Source organism: Anas platyrhynchos, chromosome 9, assembly GCF_047663525.1.
Source record: "Anas platyrhynchos isolate ZD024472 breed Pekin duck chromosome 9, IASCAAS_PekinDuck_T2T, whole genome shotgun sequence".
Taxonomy (NCBI): Eukaryota; Metazoa; Chordata; class Aves; order Anseriformes; family Anatidae; genus Anas; species Anas platyrhynchos.
In genome coordinates this window covers 16,622,163-16,641,104 of record NC_092595.1, presented here as the reverse complement: position 1 = coordinate 16,641,104, position 18,942 = coordinate 16,622,163, and the positions used below count along the sequence as shown (strand labels likewise).

Here is an 18,942-nt window from a genome sequence, read left to right as displayed (position 1 = left end):
TTTTTTAAAGTTGCATACTGAAATTCCCTTATAAATTATATGTGAAAAATAACTTCAAAACATGAACAGATGGTAAATAAATTTGTTTTAAGACATATCTATACCTTAGTGTAAAGACAAAACTTTATCCTAACTTTTCTTTACAATGAGATACTATGCTATGTTCTGTTAAAATATGTCTCTCTATGTATAAGTAAATAGCATCGAGGAAAAAATGTCCCAATCCTAAGATGTTTTCTCTTTGTTTCTGCTGATGTGTTAATTTTAAATAGAATCTAAATTCTATTAAACTGTTAATTTTAAATAGAATCTTCTCAAAGAATTTGGGATTTATCTTGAATAATTTTATACATTTAAATACCACTTTCCAAGTGTAAGCTAGTCAGTGGCTTCCCCCTCTGTAGTTAGCAAAGGAAGGCAAATGATACAGAAGATCACTGACTGAGCCCTGAGGTGGATATTTAAGATATTTCAGCACCTGCTGAGGTGCTCGTCTCTGAGCTGTTAGATGAGCAGAGGAAAAAGCATGATGTCTTTACCTAAAATACAAATGTGTGAGTAATTTATCCTTTTCAATGAATTCTGTAAGTGAAATCAGAATACTAGGTTTCACATTTAGAATTTGTTTCATGGCTGCAGCTTCTCTGTAAAAGCAAGGAGCAGTTTTTAAACTTCTCAAAGTAAAACAATCATTGCTGTAGCTGAAATGTAGGTATATCTGAGATCTCTGTAAGCTGCTAACTTTGAGTGGTGAGAGTAGTTTGGAGCTAGCCATGTATCAGAGAACTCAATGCAGAATGTATAATTCACCTGGGAAAAAAAAAAAGTAACTTGACTGGTAGCTTGCTTTATCATTTGTGCCGCTACTGGTACCCAAGGTTGTTTGTTTAGTGGGATGTTAGGTTTATTTATACCACATGTTAGTCAGCACGACTACAGTGAAGATACAACCATAGTTCTTAAGACATTGTAAGTGCTACCACCATTGTAAGATTTGATAACTAAAAATATAAAATTTTGTAAATTAGGCAAATATATAAAGCTGTACAAAATCCTTCAGTATAAATATGTTCTAGAGAGCTTTTTCCTGTATGAAATTCCTCCAGCCCTGTGAACTTGAAGACTGAAGATAAATTTCCCTCTTCAGGCAGGAAGAGGTCATGGCCTCTTTCCCTTGAAAGAGCTTGAGATACTTTCACTGTGCTTTATGAACAAATCTGCTGTATCAGGAATGACTGTTCATCACGTTTTTGAAGAAATAAGATTTGTGTTGATAAACATCACAGCTCCTTTTGCTTATTTTTAGACTGTTCAGCAGACATGATCCCCAAGCTGAAGAGGCTCTAGCAAAGAGGAGGGGGCGAAATAGTCCAAATGGAAACCTCATTAGAATGTTGGTTCTTTTCTTTCTTGAAAGTGAGGTAAAAAAAAACATTTTTAATTTTCACTTGTTTAATAGAACCTGGAACTTAAGTAGTGACTTAGCAACATACAGTAACAAGTTGGTTGTTTTTTCATAATTTCAGAAATACTGTATGTCCTTTACTCTGCCCCCATCTCCTTGTCCATCAAGCAAATTCAATCCAAAAATCTTCTGCATGGTCTAGTTTGTTCTTGCATGTCCCCAGGGTATGTACTTATTGCTTCATTGCTGGTAGTACAGTGTCTACCAGGTTTCATTGCTACGTAGAAATGTTACTGGATGTTTTGGTTTTTTTTAGATGACCAAGTTAGGAGTATACTTCTGGGGTTACTCTTTGTGAAGTAAAATTATTTGAACCAGAAAGGAACAAAATTACAATCAGAATCATGTCATAATTTGGAACGGAAAGGATCTGAGGGGCAGTTTAGGTCAAAGTGGAGTCAGCTGTGATACAAGATGAGGTTGCTCAGGGCTTTATGCAGCTGCAGCTTAAAAACATCTGAGGATGGAGACTGCAGGCGTATATACAATTGTGTTTGATGGCCACATTCATGATGGGATTGTGCTAACAGTTAATGTCTATCGAGGTTACGTATATGGGATATTTTATGGTAAAAGTGCTAACAGTAACTTAGGCAAGGAAAGGCAGTTGAATGGAGGAAAAATTGAAAAGATAAACTGTCAGGTACAGAAAGCTTTGAAGATACTAAAGGAGAAATGTTTAAAAATGATACATTTGATTCAGTAATTAATAGGTGGCAAAGGAGGACTGAAAGAAAAGAGTGTCAGAAACATTTCTCAATAGAATGAATGGTAGTATTTTTTGTATAAAAAGCAAAAAAGGAAGGTATTGCTACCAGGTGTTTGAATTTTTATGAGTGCTTGAACAAAAGACTTGACTGTGAAGATGAAAATAAACAATCAGAGATTCTGAGAAGGAAGGATAATATTTAGGTACAGTGTTAATGTTTAGTTAATGTTAGCACTGTTTAGAAAGACCTTAAGAACCAACAAGACTGGGTGAAACATTGCTGCCTGTGTGGGCCTCCAGTCAGCTATCTAAATGTATTTCTAGCTACAGCTTCTTCAAAAAGTAGATTACAATAGATCATTCTGTCTTCTAGTGAAAATCCTGAGCTGAATGCAGAGAAATTATGAAGTTTTTGCTACCTGATGTAAATCACCCAGTGATAGGTCATTAGGTGAAGAGATCAAATAGCCATGGGCCTTAGATATGCCCACAGCCACTAGAAGATGAGAAAAACCACATGCCCAAAGAGACTAATTGGCAGAGAATGAGGAATATTTGTTCTGAAGATACAGCATAAGAAAATGGGCTTACTTGCCTGCTTCATTAGGACAAACATATTCTTTCAGATTTCAGTGTCAAAGTTGGTGTTCATTGCCGGTCCCTCACTAGAAGCTGTTATCTGTTGATATGGTGCCCGTGCTGAACTATGGTTCCTAGTGTTCTTCATGCCTTAAATCCATGTGTGTGTGGTGGGGAGTTACCTAGAATTATCTTGTCCATGCATCTGACAAGACAATGAACTCGTTTTTGCTCCCAAAGCCATGATCAGCAAAATGTTTTCTCATAGAAGCCATACGCTGCTTGCTGAGACCCTTCTCTCTCAGGGTTAGCTTTTGCTATCGCTGTTTTTGAGAAGGTTGTTTCAAACGAAGTAGGATATCATGACTCCAGTGTTAATAAAGATCCAGAGATCTGGGAGTTTCCATCTGCATGGGATGAGAAGATGTAATCACTGCAGTCTGAGAGCGTGCATTCAGAAGACAGTAAAGGTGCATCTATGACAAGCATCAGAAAGCTGACATTTTCCTCAAAGTTTACAGAAACTGAAAAATAAATAGACGTACTAGCATCCCCTTGCATAATCTCTTAGGTGTTTTCCAGTTTAGAAGTCATTTCCATGTCTGGCAAGCAATTCAGCTCTGCACAATGTGTTTGTTACTTTTTGATAGTGTTTAAAGATTATTTTCTAAATCTGTAGAAGCCCATGTATCATTTTTCTCAGTTTACAACAGTTGTGCTCATTCATATAGAACCCTTTTTTACAATTAAAAATAAGTTACTGTTCATTCTATACCCCCTGAAATCAGTAGGATTTCTGCTGCTGTTTTCCGAGAAACCAGAATTAGTATACAACACTTTTGGCACTCCATCTGTTGTAGACAAATCACAAAACTATACCTGTTGATGACTTTGGGTTGTTACATGGTTATTCCTAAAATTTTAAATGCTCTGTCTCAGTTATTGATATATTGTTTGAATTGTGTTGATAAATACTGCCTTTTTTTTTCCTATCTCAGCAGTTAGATGTAATACGAACACCGTTATACAAATTTTCATTTTGTTGTCTGTTGCATTCACACTGATACTGGATATTATACTAAAATTAAAAAATATTTCCATATCCATGTTCTGCACAGAAAAATAAATGCCTGTTCAGAAAGAATGTATTACAGACCCTTCTTAGTCTCATGTCTCACCACCTCTCCTTTTTATAATACAGTAGCAAAGTGAGAATATGTAAGTTTTTGTCTCTTAAGTCAGAACTTTGAGAGGTTTTTCACAACAAGCTACTTTATGGAAAGATAAGCTCAATTTATTTTACTTCCATTTTCCATTGAAGTTTATTGCCATTGTCATGCAGTTGTATCGTTCAGATGAAGGAAGAACTTCCAGAGTTAGTTTCAGACTGAATTTTCTTTCCCCCTCATGTAAGAAGACATGGACACAGTTCATGCCTAAATGATTGTGACAGTTGAGGAACTACAGCTTGTACCAGAACACTGTACTGACCATTGCTTTGGATTTTCTAGTTGCATGAACATGCAGCCTACTTGGTGGACAGTTTGTGGGAGAGCTCTCAAGAACTGTTGAAAGACTGGGAATGCATGACAGAATTGCTCTTGGAGGAACCAGTCCAAGGAGAAGAAGGTATTTGTTTAACCTCTCTGCTGTACTGATATTGCGCAATATTTTTAAATATGCCTTTAAAAGGTGCTTCACTGTGGCAGATACAAGTATTTGTTGTGGTTTGTTTAGACAGCATATTTGAGGAAGTACAAATTACTTAGATTTTAATTTCATCCATTTTTAATGCACTCTGCTTCAGAAGCAGCAGTTTTGCATTACACTTTCCAACTCATGAAGTCTGCTGTAGTGTTGTTGCCTAATATTAAAGTCTAGGGTTCTTGTCTGAATGTTTAAATGACTAGTGCATACATGAACATTTCAGTAAATTCAGTCGCTAATACAATTTTGAGTAAACAGATACTTCAGGTGGTGTTAGTTAAATATGGGGATTTTCCAGACATTGTTAAATCCTAGTAAATTCTTAAAATGAAAAAAATAAGAGAATTCTTTTGCAATTAATTTTGTATCTTCTTTGGTTAAGAATATATCTGTGGGCATCAGGTAGCCAGGGAGGTTGGTAGCAAAGAGTTGCTAATGTTTGTCATTCAAAGTCCCTTATAATTCTTTAGGATTTTTCTTCTTCACAGTGGTTAGGTGGTTGAAAAAACAATGTAGTCAGTCATCTCTGTGTTTCAATGTCTTACTTTCGGTATTCACTGCTACAGGTGTGGTCTTTTATTTATACGATAATTTCCTTAGGAAAGGACCTGGCACTTCGGTTCTTTTGAGGTTTCTGTATAGCCTAGCGGGGTTTGGCCCTCTAGATGTGAACAGAAGTACTTCAAAAAGACCAGAAATAATACTTCATGATTGTGCGAATATTTTGTAAGGAGTGACAGTGAATAGTCAGTCCCTCTCTGTCCTCCGTGACACTCATTATTTTATAGATCTTTGTTGTATTCCTCCCCTTCATTCATCATTTTTCCAGACTGCCTTTCTCTGGACTTCTTTCAGTTCTGCCATATCCATTGTAAGGTGATGTGATTGGTAATGCATAGCGTGAGCAAGCCAGCTTTCGTTTTATGAACAAAATGATGTCTTTTTTTCTCTCTTTCCTGTATTTTACAACTGCATTCACAGATTTATCTTCTTTAGGATGCCTTTCAGGCATCATCAAAGCTGATCTTTGTTGTTCTCTTCCCTCCGTAGCAATGTCTGACCGGCAGGAGAGTGCTCTTATTGAACTGATGGTGTGTACAATCAGACAAGCTGCTGAAGCACACCCTCCAGTAGGCAGAGGCACTGGCAAAAGAGTAAGTGGTACTATAATGGGTAGCTCAGACCTGTGTGTGTTATGATGTTACCATATTAACATAAAATATTTTTCTTTACTACCACATTTTGACACTTCTGAATGGAATTTTTATAGTTGGTGTTTCATGTGAACGTTTTTTGAAGAAAAATAATGTTCTGTTTTTAGATTTATTTTTTTTCTTTTTCACTTTGGGTTTTGCTTTGATGAATTAAGTAATGCGAACTTACAGCATGAAAATATTTTTTAAATTATTTTTAAATTTCCTTTTTATCATACCCCTGGCTTAGACTTGGAATCTACCAGCATCTACAGCCTTCACTGCTCATCTAGATTAGAACTGAGAGTATAGAGCTCAGGAGTAGAACAAGATTATCTTTGCTGTCTTCATAAAAAGGAATGTGCTGCTAATATGGACATCAAATTTGAAGAAGAAGCCAACAGTAGCTTCATCTCAAGAGTAGTTAAGTACTGGAAAATAGGCTGGGATGAGTGATAGTGCAGTTTCCATTACTGGTGGTTTTCAAGATCTCACTGGACAAAACCCTGAGCACCATCGTCTGACCCCAGAGCTGGTTCTGAGCAGGAGGGAGGGATGGGACTGCAACCTTGCAAGGTCCATCCCAACCTGAATGCTTCAGTGGTGTTATATATCCATCCTCTTAGGCCTTTTCCGTTGAGTGCTCATAAAATTTCAAAATTTAATATACTGACCATACTGTTTTCTAGGTTCTTTTTTTTTTATTATATAGTGGTTTTTTGGAGATCTACATCAGCTGAATTCCATTCCTAAGGCTAGGCTTGCACTTCAAGCTTTTGAGTGTAAGTCACCAGGTCAGGGTAATCACCAGCTTTCACCTGCATTCTCTATAAATACAGCGTTTGCACTCCAAAAGAGTCTTAGCTTCCCAAACTTCTTTCCCTGATTTTTTTTTTAGTCCCCCTCTTACTTAGATTAGAATGTAATGAAATAAAACCATGTGAACATTTGGTACTTCTGTTAGGTTTTGCTCTGAATAATCGTAACTAGATTATTAAAGGAATCCTCAGACCTACTTAAGGTGAAATCTAGAGATAGACTTACCACACTTTATTGCTAAACTAAACACAGCTACTTAGCTTCTTAATTTTTATGTACCAAAAACAGATTAGCATCATATCCTAAAACAGCATGCCAGGAAATGTTCCAGGAAGCCATCAATTTAAACTTGCTTTTTGTACTTTACTTTATAATGCATATTCTAATAAATTCATAATTTATTAAAACATTTCAGGGATAAGGGGGGCAATCTACAAAGGTACTTTCTCAGATTTGCATGGGCATGTAAATATCTGCTGTTACTAAAACCATATTGCAAGTATAACTTCATGTTTTGCCTCTAGCTGTAAACCATTCTAGAAGATGAAACGATCTTTAAATTAAAGGAAATATTCATGTTTGTATTCTCTGTTTGGAACACTAAATAGTGTAACTATTAGCTTTCTGGGGAATTTTTCTCTGTCGAAAGATCTACATTTCAGTTGACTTCAGAAAATTTCTTAGCCTTAGATTTTCAATGTCTCTATTTTTAGAAAGGTAAAGAATAAATGTCAACTTCTGAAGGATGATCAGAAGAGCGTCAAGATCATCCTTAGGGACCCAGCTTAAGTAATAGTGCCACTGAACTGATATTAGGTCACCAGGATATGACTGGGTTGTTCAAGTGTGGGATCCTGAGTTGCTGACTGCCTGAGTTGCTAGCTGCATTCATCTTGCCTTCTGATGAGCCAGCAGCTTTGGTTGGCATGGGCGAGAGCTGCACTGTGTGCTTGTACGGGAGTTGTATTTGCTGCCCTGTGTATCCATCTGCTGTGTACTATGGAATTGTTTTCTGACCTTACTGACAAACCTTTAGCTGTTCCCCTTCACTTCCATGGTCATTTGGGGTTCCTGCTTACCCAATAGACTACTTGTCATCCAAGCACGTTTTGTTTCCCACTGACTCAGAGGTGGAGGTATGACATTTAGCTTTTGCTTCTTTTCAGTTAGATCATGAGTTGTGGGTTGGTAACTTCAGAGATCTCTTGACTTGTCAGTAGAGGTGTGTCATGTTCTCATGATCTCACTAGCATATTCTCTGAGCTGAAATGGGAGTAGATTTCTAATTATGCACTCACGTTCTTGTGAAATAGTTTCCACTCTGACTTTAGCTTGTAACCCTTACTGTGCAGTCTGGCAGCTTTGCTATATGTAAATCTTCAGCTAATTTTAATATTTTGTTATAATTATTTGTTTTCAAAAGTATTCTATATGACCATTGCCCTTTTCTGAAGCCAAGAAGCCAACTCTAAGCTTTTATGAATCATGCTGTATTTATTATTATCTATCTATTCATTGTTTTAAGGTGGTTTTGTGATGACAGCATTTGTAGCTTCAACATACCTGTCACTGAAATTTGTAAATGAGTTCTGTGAACTTGGATGCATGTTCTCAGTGAGAATTACATTCCAGTCAAGAGATGAGGCCATTAATCTGTTAATGAAAGTCACTGTTACAGTGAGGTTTGGTTTTGGCTTTCTTAATTATACTTCAGTTCGCCCTGAGGTCCTACAATGAACACTTTGTTTAATGTGTGAGAGGCAGACCGCAATTCATTTGGAAGCAGTAACAAAAGTTCCACTGACTTGGGTTATATTTGAATTTCAATCCTAAGAACATGTTAATGTACAGCAACAATATCAGTCTGGATGATGTGATATTTTTGTTTTCAATCACTTCTTTTAGGACACATGGTCCTCCTATTTAATCACTCTTCAATCTAAATGTTTCTGAATGTTTTTCCCTCCTCTTTTGATTTATTAAAAATGTACTTGCATGAGTTTTTGTTTTTAATATCAACATCAAAAATATTAATACTATATGAATAAATTATATTTACTGTAGCTATTTTTGATCACTTGCAGGTCTTGACAGCAAAAGAAAGAAAAACGCAGATAGATGACAGAAATAAATTGACTGAGCATTTCATTATTGCACTTCCTATGTTGCTTTCAAAGGTACTTTTTTCTACAAAATAAATTCCTCTCTAGCATTTACAACTGACTTTAAACTTTTTTATTTTGTAGCGTAGATGTTTATTTTTACTTCACTGTTTTGTTTTGTTTCAATGATGTTCTAGTATTCCGCTGATGCAGAGAAGGTTGCAAATCTCCTGCAAATCCCTCAGTATTTTGATCTGGAAATCTATAGCACTGGCAGAATGGAAAAGGTATAGTACCTTGGGCAAGAATGCTGGTTGCTTTCAAGTATCTGATAGCTATTGTAGTCACACGGCACTGTGCCTTCATTTGGCATATTAGCAATCTAACCTGGTGTATTTTTGACTGACTTTTTCTTTGAGTTTCATTGTTCAGACAAGGTGAAAGCTGAGCTTCTTTTCTGATCTACAGCATCTGGATGCCTTACTGAAACAGATTAAGTTTGTTGTGGAAAAGCATGTGGAATCGGATGTTCTTGAAGCCTGCAGCAAAACCTACAGCATACTCTGTAGTGAAGAATATACAATCCAAAACAGAGTTGACATAGCCCACAGCCAACTTATTGATGAATTTGTGGATCGATTCAACCATTCTGTAGAGGATCTGCTGCAGGAGGTTTGTTTCCTTAAAATTAATTTAGTTAGACTATGTAAAGTACATTATGATAGACTGGAGAAAAATATTCCTATATTCCTATTAAGTCATGAAGTTATCTATGTGAAGAGATAGTACAGCAGCAACTGTATCATCATTATTTGGAACTATTTCTTCATGTGGAAAATTCCCTGGACTAGCATTAAATCTGCAAATGATTGATGCTGTAAAACAAAGACCACGGGAAAATCCTACTTCTGAAAATGTATTCTAGTATTTAAACAGTTCACATGTGAAATGAAATGGATGAATAGGTGAAAGCTGAGGAAAAATACAGAAAAAGGTGCATTTACATTTATGCTTGGGGTGATTCCTGTAGTCCCAAATGGACTGCAGAATTAAAATTGGATTATGTCTTGAATGGAAGAGAGGATTTAGTCAAATATTTATGATGGCCTATTGAAAGAGCTCTGGAAAGTAGGAAATAAAGATACAGGTCTGAAACCTGGAGGTGTCTGGGATTTTCTTCCCCTGAAGAATTTATTCTTCAGAATGCATAACACAGAATACATTAAATAAGGATAGAAACCTTACTCCTTTTTTCTTGCTTTACATAAATTTGTGTAGCACTACCTAATTTGTTATAATTCTTCTGCTTTTTAAACATAACTTAGCGGCTGCACAGATCTTTTTCTGCACATCATATTGTCATGCATTGTGATAAATCCACTTAATTTTTGACATACATTTCTAGAAAATTAAGCTACAGTCTTTATTTTAGAACTGTGTATTAAATAAATTATTGTTTTTTTTGTCTTTAAGTAATATGTTACACATACAAACTTGTCATTTCAGACTACATAAAAACTAAGTAAATAAAAATAAAATTTTATTTATAGAGTAAATACAAATAAAGATGTATGACATGGAGGAAGATGTGGAGACAAAAATAAGACAAAAGTGAGAGTAAGCAAGAAAAAGTATAGCAATAGCAAGGATTTAAAATGCTGGCCTTTTTGATATTCTCTGCTGGGTGATTCTTTGCAGAATAACCGATTTTCTTAAGCTTATTTTATCATTTCAAATAGGTTTTATATTTGAAAATTTGTATGCTTGTAGTCAGGCAAGTATTACATTATTTTATGGCTTCCCACTAGGTTGATAATGAGAGAAACATTGATTGACAATTGCATCTGAAGGCAGGGAGATGTTTTAATTGTTGGCCTTTAGCTGGAAAACAGCTAAACAACTGTTCCGATTGATCAAAACAAAATGGAGAAGAATTGCTTTAAGTGGATTACCTATTTCAGAAAATTGCTGGAAAAATTAAGTTTAAGAAGCGCCTTATTTCCACGTATTTTTCAGTTTACGATAAATATTAGGATAATGATATTTTAAAATGTAAAAAAATGAAAAATTCAAGATTTGTTTGACTTGTGCAGTATTTATTATTGGACTGTTGTTTCCTCAGATTTGTAAATCTTAAAACCAAAAACAAATAACAAAAAAAGCTTCCATCCAGTTCTGAATATTTGTCATTCTGTGCAATGTAATTGTCATGTATTACATTGTGTGACACAGTGAATAGCAATGAAGGATATGGAAAAAAAAGGAATTTTCCCACTGACCATTTTAAAATACTTTCTATTGACATCTGCAGGTATCTGGTTCAGAGTGAGGCAAGCATTTGGCTTTATACTGGTAGCACATGGTTAAATTGCAGTTCAGTAATTTCTGTAAAATTAGATAGTTTGTGTGTTTGGTTTTTTTTGTCCAGGGAATGGTTTCTACTACTGGGGGGTTCAGGTTTTTTATTTTATTTTATTTTTTGCATATTGTTGAGTGATCTTGCTTTTCCTAGTGCTATGCAGTAGTTATTTAATTATTATTATTACAGAATCTAGATAAAAGTCACTGTAAAATTTAGATCCCATTTTGCTGTCAACATAAAACCTCAAAGAAATGTGCTCCTCTCCATGCAGAAATGTACTCTTGGGTGAACTGCTGAACTCCATTCATGAATTTCTTTTCATTTTCAGGGAGAAGAAGCTGATGACGATGACATATACAATGTTCTTTCAACATTAAAGAGGTTAACCTCTTTTCACAAGTACGTGTTTTGTTCCCTTGAAAATTTGCCGTTATCATTTCAGCAAGTATCAGATGGTTTCTGGTGTTATAAAATGAGAAAATGTAAGGTGTAAAATATGAAATAGAGATCAATGAATGACTGGTGGCACTTGTACTACTTCTCGGATTCATCAGTGTCCTTGGCTAGTTAATGGCTACCTTTACAGGTTTAGTTTGCAAATGGCATAGCCTCCGTTGCACTAAATGATTTTATACCTGTTCTATCACAAAAATGATACTCTCCTGCATGACATATAGTCAGTGCACAAGGGACACTTATCTCTGACACCTGTGGATGCAAAATAAATCTTCGCTTTGACCTTCAGCTTAGGAAAGCCCTGGAGGAAGTTGTTTTCTGTTTCTCAATGCCTTTGAAGTGTTTCTGCTGAAAATTAGGAAAATGAGCAGTAGTAATAATTAATGATTGATGATAAAAATTTGGAAGATGCTTTCTTCTGCATCTCCTGCAGAAGTGCCAGGAATAGTTTCTTATGGAGTTGTTGGCAACATTTTTATTTTGTGGGTTACACAGATTCTCCTTCACTAAGCTCAGGGTGAACCAGCCAGCTGGAACCAAGCAGCAGCTTTCCAGGGTTCTGCTGCTCTCAGTTCTGCCTTTGGGCACTCTCATAACTTGTAGAGCAACCTGGAAATTTTCACTTGAATTGTCTGAATTTTGGTTATAGCACAAAGAACTAATCTTCCCCTTGTATCAACTATAGGAAGTAATTGCTCTTGTTAAGCATGTAGGAAAGCTTCATATTCAGATGTCTGAGAGCCACAAAGCATTTCTTCCTTATGACGGGATTTGAGAGGATCCTTTTTCTGCCACCTCTTTTATATACCGGTTAGTGGTTTTGGTTTGGGGGTTTTGGTTCTCTTTCCTTATTGTGCTTAGTATTCACGTATCTTGAATCCTGTATTGGATCACTGTATGATACGGTTCTGAACTGTCTTCTCTCTGTTTCCATTCAACAGGAGTCCCACAGAGATCATTAAATTGTGTCTAATTTCTGTAGTGCAGCAGGCTGACACGTGCAAATTAGGTTTTCGGTCTCCCTGGTAACACACTGGAGCCACTTCTGCTTTTCCTGAGAGGACTGGTAAAAGCTGTAGTTCACAGTGAAGAAAAAAGCACAAATCTAAAGACTTCCCTGAGGTTCTCCCATATTTATTTTTTTCCTTTAGGTTTCCAGATCTCTAGAGAGAGATTTCAGATTCTAAACAAAGCTTTGTGGAATGACACACAAATTAGGGTAAGGGACATCTACCTTCATCTTTAAACAATAGGAAAGAGAAAAGAATCAAATCTTAAAAGAGCTGAAGAGCAGCTGTGTATCATTTCTCAGCAGATTTGTTATAAGTAACAAATTATTATATAAAGATTATAGTTCAGTGGGAATTTCTAATTAATATCTGCTTGCATCTAAAGAAGTAACGAAATCTTTTCATTACTCTACTGAATGTTACATCTGCCATGACTTATTTGTGAAGGGAAACAATCATACTATCTGACACAGAATTTTTGCCAAATCTTTAGCTATGAGGTTAGGATCTTCAATTCTAAAGTTGCATTGAGCATTCTAATCTCAAAGTACAGTTGCTCTTGTCTGATACTGTCACTGTCTGTCATCTACTGCAAGCCAAAGTCAGTGGAAGAAGTTGAAGTTGCAGGCTAACAACAGATCTTTCAGATCTTATAAAACTGCTCTGACAAAGGAAAGCAGCTGTTGGGGGCTTTGAATAGAAACAAGTCTCTCTTGTGTTTCAGTGAAATTTACCTTATTTGTGCTTATATTTCCTTTGTAGTTACTGCTTCTTCACACTCTAGGAAAAAGTTGGAATGACCATGGCAGGAATTATCAGAAAAGCCTTCCAGACCAAAAACCCTTCTGTACTGAGATTTCCCAAGCCTGAGCTAATCCTCTTTCCACGTGGATCATTTCCTGATTATTTTTCATTTGGGAATGACTTAACTTTTAAGTAGATCCTTAGAAGATCAAGAGGGATATTCTGTAGACCATATTCGCTGCCCAGTTTTCGTCCCATTTAAGTTAATTTAAATCAAGTTTGTTAATGAAGTCAGTCAGTACTAGAAAAGATCCATCTCCCTATATGCTGGAACGGTGCAACTAATTCAATGGGAGATGGATGTTTTGGAAAGGCCAGAAAGCTAATTCAAAAAGAGTTTGCAGTACACTTTATAATTGAGGTCTTTATCAAACAAGGATATTTGTATTTCAGTATGAATGAAATTCACCATTACAATGTTTATTTCCAAGTTTTCAGAATGTAATAATAAATTATTTGAGGTCTTCTGAACAGAACACCTGGAGTAAACATCTAAGCTCGTTTTCTAAGATTATTTTCTTTGCCAGGGTCTCACTGACATTATAGCATTTTTTTCTGTCCTTATGTACATGGAAATAATCTTTCCATATAAACTCTTTCCAAATAGGCTCAATTCATCTGAGCTTTCACAATCAGTGCTGTAGCAGTTTGTGTATCCGCAGTTGTTATTTAATCACTCCAGTTGATTCCATGACATGAGTCTCAAGTATCACCTCTTTTCCTCTGGATGTGCCCTTTTCCATACTTCCTTGTGTATAGAACATGGTTTCTTATTTAGAAATCAGTATTGTTGGTATTACTGCCCAGTAGTCCTCAAACATAATACAGAATTTGATTCCTTCCTGCCTCCACTCTGACTTCAGAAGCTTGGTGATGGCTATAGTAACTCTCCAGACATGACTTGTCTTTTTATCAGAATAAGCAGGATCAGGCAGGGCTCTTCCCAGGATAGGTATATTCATGATCAGTTTCTCTTCCTGTTAGAGAAACCCCTCACTTAACCTTTTTTTTCCAGTAGTTGACCAATACATCGTAACAGATTCCTTCAGACTAAGTTATTCAAAATCTGGAAGTAGAAATGATGATAAATGAAACCTCAGTAGAGAAATAAGACTGCATCCAGCAGAGCTGTTGAAAGCCCCAGGTACTGCTTCTGTGACTTTGTGCTGCATTAATAAGAGAACAGCTTCGTGGGCAGAGAGATCACTTCTTCTCCCAGGAATTTTTGTAGGCTGCTTTCCACGCTGTCAGAAACACTGCGGCGCTGGTACCTTTACTTCATCTGGCTACTTTCTGGTTGAAATATGTCCCAGGAGACAGTGCTACCCATAGGGATGAAAATAAACCTCCTTTGATGAAGTGTTGGGCCTTGTTTTCTGTAGTCCAGGAAGACTCTGAAATGGAAGGGATTAAGATAAGGAAAATGCTGCGTTGTATGAATTTTCATTCTTGGAGCCTCTGTGTTGGAATATCTGAACCTTTGTGGAGGATTGGGTTGTGTCCAGTGTATCTTTCACTATCATTTTGGTTGCTGAGTAGTTCAAAAGAGAAAAAAAGTGTACTAGAATATGCCTAAATTTAATGTGGAAGCTTTTATTCAAGGAAGTTTATATTGAAAAAAAACACTCTGAAAATTGTCTCTAGTTAGTATTTTTCAGCTTTGGAAGCTGGATAGCTCTTCCTGAGGACAGTTGTAAGGCCAAGCTCCAAGCAAAAAGCTAAGGTGCCCCCAGCTGTCAGGATAATGGGGAATGCCCCCTGTGACAGCTGCCTGACAGGAAGGGCTCTAAAATGAAAACACAGACATGAGACAATTTTTCATCTTGAATTCTCTGTAGAGTAAGCTATGGCGATATCTGCATCTGCACACCAAGGAGATTTTACTGCTTTAATTACAGTGCTGTAATTAAGGAGGTACAACTCTGCCTTGCTAGCAACCCTGTGATTTGCTGAGGCAGGATCTGTGTGCTTTATGTGACTAATCAGAGGCATTTCTCTGACAGCCTATCATTTATCTATAAAACATTTTACTTCCACACTTTGAAGATAAATCCAGAAGGGGGGGAGATGTTGATTTTTTGTTGCGGGGGGGAGGGGGGGTGGGGAGGATTGTTTGTTTTGCTTTGGTTTAGATTTTCCTATAGTTTTTCTTCTGTTCATGGATCTTAATTAGAAGCTAAGATGCACCTTTGCTTAATGGCACAACCCTAGAGAGCATACTTTATTTATTTTCAGCTCAAGGACATTAAATGCTACATTATCTGTGAAACTTTTATCAGTGAGGTTTTCCAGATTATGGGGCCAACGCACTCCAGACTGAGAAGCATTTCATACTAAGGGTCTCAGCAGGATCTCAGAGCTCCTGATTCACCCTCTGTTCGTTACAGAAGTAGAGAATTTTTCTTTCTCACTGAGCAGGGTAGTTAATTATTTAAACAAAGTCAGGCAGCTCCAACACAGGGCAGAAGCAGAGGGGTGGGAAAAGTGAGCATATCTTGGTGATGAAGGTGCTGGGATGAAAGGGAGCCAGACAGATGAGACTGCTTTATCTAATTTATACTAGCCAATTCAGTCTGAGCATCCCTTCTTCTTCCAGGTGAGTATTTTAATCACCATATTTTTTATTATTTTGAGGTGGCATTCTCTGTTATACATGTAAACATATAAATGGTTTTAAATTTTCAGTTTTACTCTACTAGAGAACAGTATTAAAACTAAATTTGTTATGAAATATAATTCTTGTCTTTCATGTAACCTTAATGTTTTGTAATTTATTTAGCATTTCTCAGTTCTTTATTAAAAAACTATAACGTAAGCTGTTGGAGGTGTGTAAGACTGTAAAGTAAATGTTGCTAATCTCGTTTGTATTCCTCTCCCTGACAAATCAGTTTGGTACAACTGAAATGTGAAACACTGAATGGAGGGAGTGGTTAACACCATCTCTGTCTCATACACATGTATATCATTCTGACTTCAGATATTCCAGGATGTTTAGTGATAAAATATAATATTTTTTGCCAAATGATAAGGCAGAAGATTATGTAATTTTTCCTTAAAGCAATTTTTCATTCAGTATACACTACTGCAGTTGGGCTATAGTTGCTGTTGCATGCCAGAGAAGTGCCTTCTGAAGTTCTGCCAAGGTTTAGAACAAAAGAGGCAACAATTACTATTTAGAGGCAACACTGAGAAGGGGATTGTAGCTACATTTAAGTAACTTTGAAGTTGCATGATATGCATCAAGTTTACCTCCTTCCTACAGAAATCCAATGTAGTAGAATATTATTTTCCTCTATCATCAGAAAACCTAAATTATGCTTTTAACATGATGTGAACTAATTGTGCAACTGCCTTGTCAGCATGCTCTATTGTCTCGGCTTTGCAAAAATACCAAACTGTTCACTGAGCTGCCAGGTCAGAGTATATTCTTGCTGTGATGTGAAGTTTTTAGAAATATAACTAATCTCTTTATTATCTCTCATTCTAGTGCTCACGATCTCACAAAATGGGATCTGTTCAGTAACTGCTACAGATTACTAAGAACTGGAATTGAACACGGAGCTATGCCAGAACAGGTACCAACAGCAACATGTGTCTTGCATCATCAGTGTTTAAAAGACTCTAGTGATAGAGAAGTTCAAGAAATTAATGCACTAGTGGCAATTATTTAGGGAAATTGTGGAGTCTTAAATGAAGTTACTCTTCTAGTGAAGCGTTGTCCAGGAGGTGGAAAATCTTGGATACTGCTCTTGTTTTTTCTTTTTACTCTGTGTGATTTTGAGCTACTTGCCTCACCTTTCACCTTTCTCATTTGTAAAGTAAGAAATAACTAATGTTCCTGGCTGTGAAAAGCACTCCATAAATCATGATTTTTACACAGAAACCCATCATTTGTAAACTTTGGCTGCAGTTCAAATTATTGCAGTTATTGTGCATTGAAGGTACAATGGATGCTTATGAAAACCATGAACCTTTCTCATTTCAGTTAGAAGCCATTTGTTAATTCTAATCCAACTTCATTTAGGGAAAAAAAAAATCCATTACATCTGTTGAAGTGTTTTTGAGGTAGGAGGTGTTGGTAGGTCTGAAGCTTTTCTCACAGCCAACGGAGGTGAAAGTAGCTGGAGCCATAGTAGAGACTGACTCTTCTAGCCAAACTCATTGCCACATGCCTGTTTTGAAGCCAAGGCTTTAAACTGTGGGACCTTCTGCTCTCTCAGTGTTTGCTACTTAATGCTGGAATTGTGCTGCCTGGAGGGAAGGGGCCAGCAGATATAAAAAAACAAAAAAAATGTTCTTGCAACTGCCAGCCATCTTTTCAGCTTCTGGGCTTAGTAGATACATGTGTAAGCTCCTCAAATACTTCTGTAAGGCGTTGAAAAAAACTTCAGAAACCTGAACTCTCCTCAGTATTTCTTTCCTCAGTCCACTGGAAGGAGTTTGCTGGAAAGGAACAGTTTGGCTTTTAGTAATATATTTTAAAAAAAAAAAACATCTTTTAAAGCAGCTAAAAGGTGTTACAAACTTGACTTAGTATGCACAGAATCGTTAACTGTTGAAGGCATCTTCATACTGAAAAGATTGTGGAATTTTTAATACCTGTTATAGAACCGAAATTTTAAAAAGACATTGATGCTTTTTAGGACATCACAAATACTAATCCTGTCTTTCCGTGAGAAAAATATTTATTACACTTTTTCGTTTTTAAAAATTGGGCTACTAGTTCATTTGATAACGGAACAAATTTCAAGGCATTTTTACGAGTGAAGTAAGATTTATAGGTATTTAAACACATACTTTTGAACTGAGATATGTAGATGTTGGGTTGTACATCTGTCATGCTGCATTGTCACCTTTTGCTGTATTCCCAGGCACAGTTTTCTGTTTTGTTTTGTTTCCTAGCATATCCACAGTATTTTTTTCATTGTAATAGGCTAGTTTCTTATTGCACCAACCTGACTCTTGAAAACAAAAGATACTATCTGAGAGCTGCTCCTGTTTTTCTCCTCAAAATGCGTTATGCATTTTACATACACTTCACTGATTTGTTTGGTATTTCCAATATGCTCAGATTCTGTGTTTCCTCTGTTACAGATAGTTGTTCAGGCACTGCAGTGTTCGCATTACTCTATTCTCTGGCAGCTGGTAAAAATCACTGAAGGCTCCCCTTCCAAAGTAAGTAGATTATACAAACTTTGCTGAAGAAACACAGCTTAACCTAAAAAGACATAAGACCTGATTCTTTTTAACTCCACCAAGTACAGTCATTTCATGCCCTTGTGAAGCTGATACAAAGTTTGTGTTTTGACTTACTCACTACTTTAAGATCTGTTTAATATCATGCATATGTCTCAGTAAGCCAAACAAACAGTAGAGGCTTGTCTCCATCAGGATTTGATACTAGTTGATTTTTATATTTTTATTGCTGAAGATACTTAATGCACTTTATTGTGAGTTTGCAGTTTGCATGAATGAATAAGTTGACAATGCTTGCCTAACAGTTGCAGGCAATGCTACTGATTTGTACACCGCAGATAGCTTAGTATTTTTGTGTATTTAGCTTGTCTACCTTTTACATACATCTTTCATATTGCTAAATATAAATGTAGACTTACTGTCAGGTGACAATACTAATAAAAAGCAAGTGTATGCAAGTGTCATGCACTAAGGACAATGTTACCTGTAACTTGATCATTATACTTAGCTTTTCCAGGGCCTTTCCTTTGCAATTTCTCA

At 36.3% G+C, this 18,942-nt stretch overlaps 1 protein-coding gene across 8 annotated transcripts in view; it reads left to right on the top strand.

Moving 5' to 3' along the window:
- STAG1 (STAG1 cohesin complex component) overlaps window positions 1-18,942 on the top strand; it is a 181,271-nt gene that overhangs the window by 127,927 nt on the left and 34,402 nt on the right. For 7 of the 8 annotated variants that reach the window (XM_072042766.1, XM_072042767.1, XM_072042768.1 and 4 more), the window contains 9 exons: window positions 1,307-1,421; window positions 4,265-4,382; window positions 5,511-5,614; window positions 8,557-8,649; window positions 8,772-8,861; window positions 9,043-9,246; window positions 11,265-11,335; window positions 16,694-16,781; window positions 18,301-18,381. In XM_072042766.1, the coding sequence (XP_071898867.1) occupies window positions 1,307-1,421; window positions 4,265-4,382; window positions 5,511-5,614; window positions 8,557-8,649; window positions 8,772-8,861; window positions 9,043-9,246; window positions 11,265-11,335; window positions 16,694-16,781; window positions 18,301-18,381 (964 nt within the window). The remainder of the gene's footprint in view (window positions 1-1,306; window positions 1,422-4,264; window positions 4,383-5,510; window positions 5,615-8,556; window positions 8,650-8,771; window positions 8,862-9,042; window positions 9,247-11,264; window positions 11,336-16,693; window positions 16,782-18,300; window positions 18,382-18,942) is intronic. The other variant, XM_072042769.1, reaches the window with a different exon arrangement.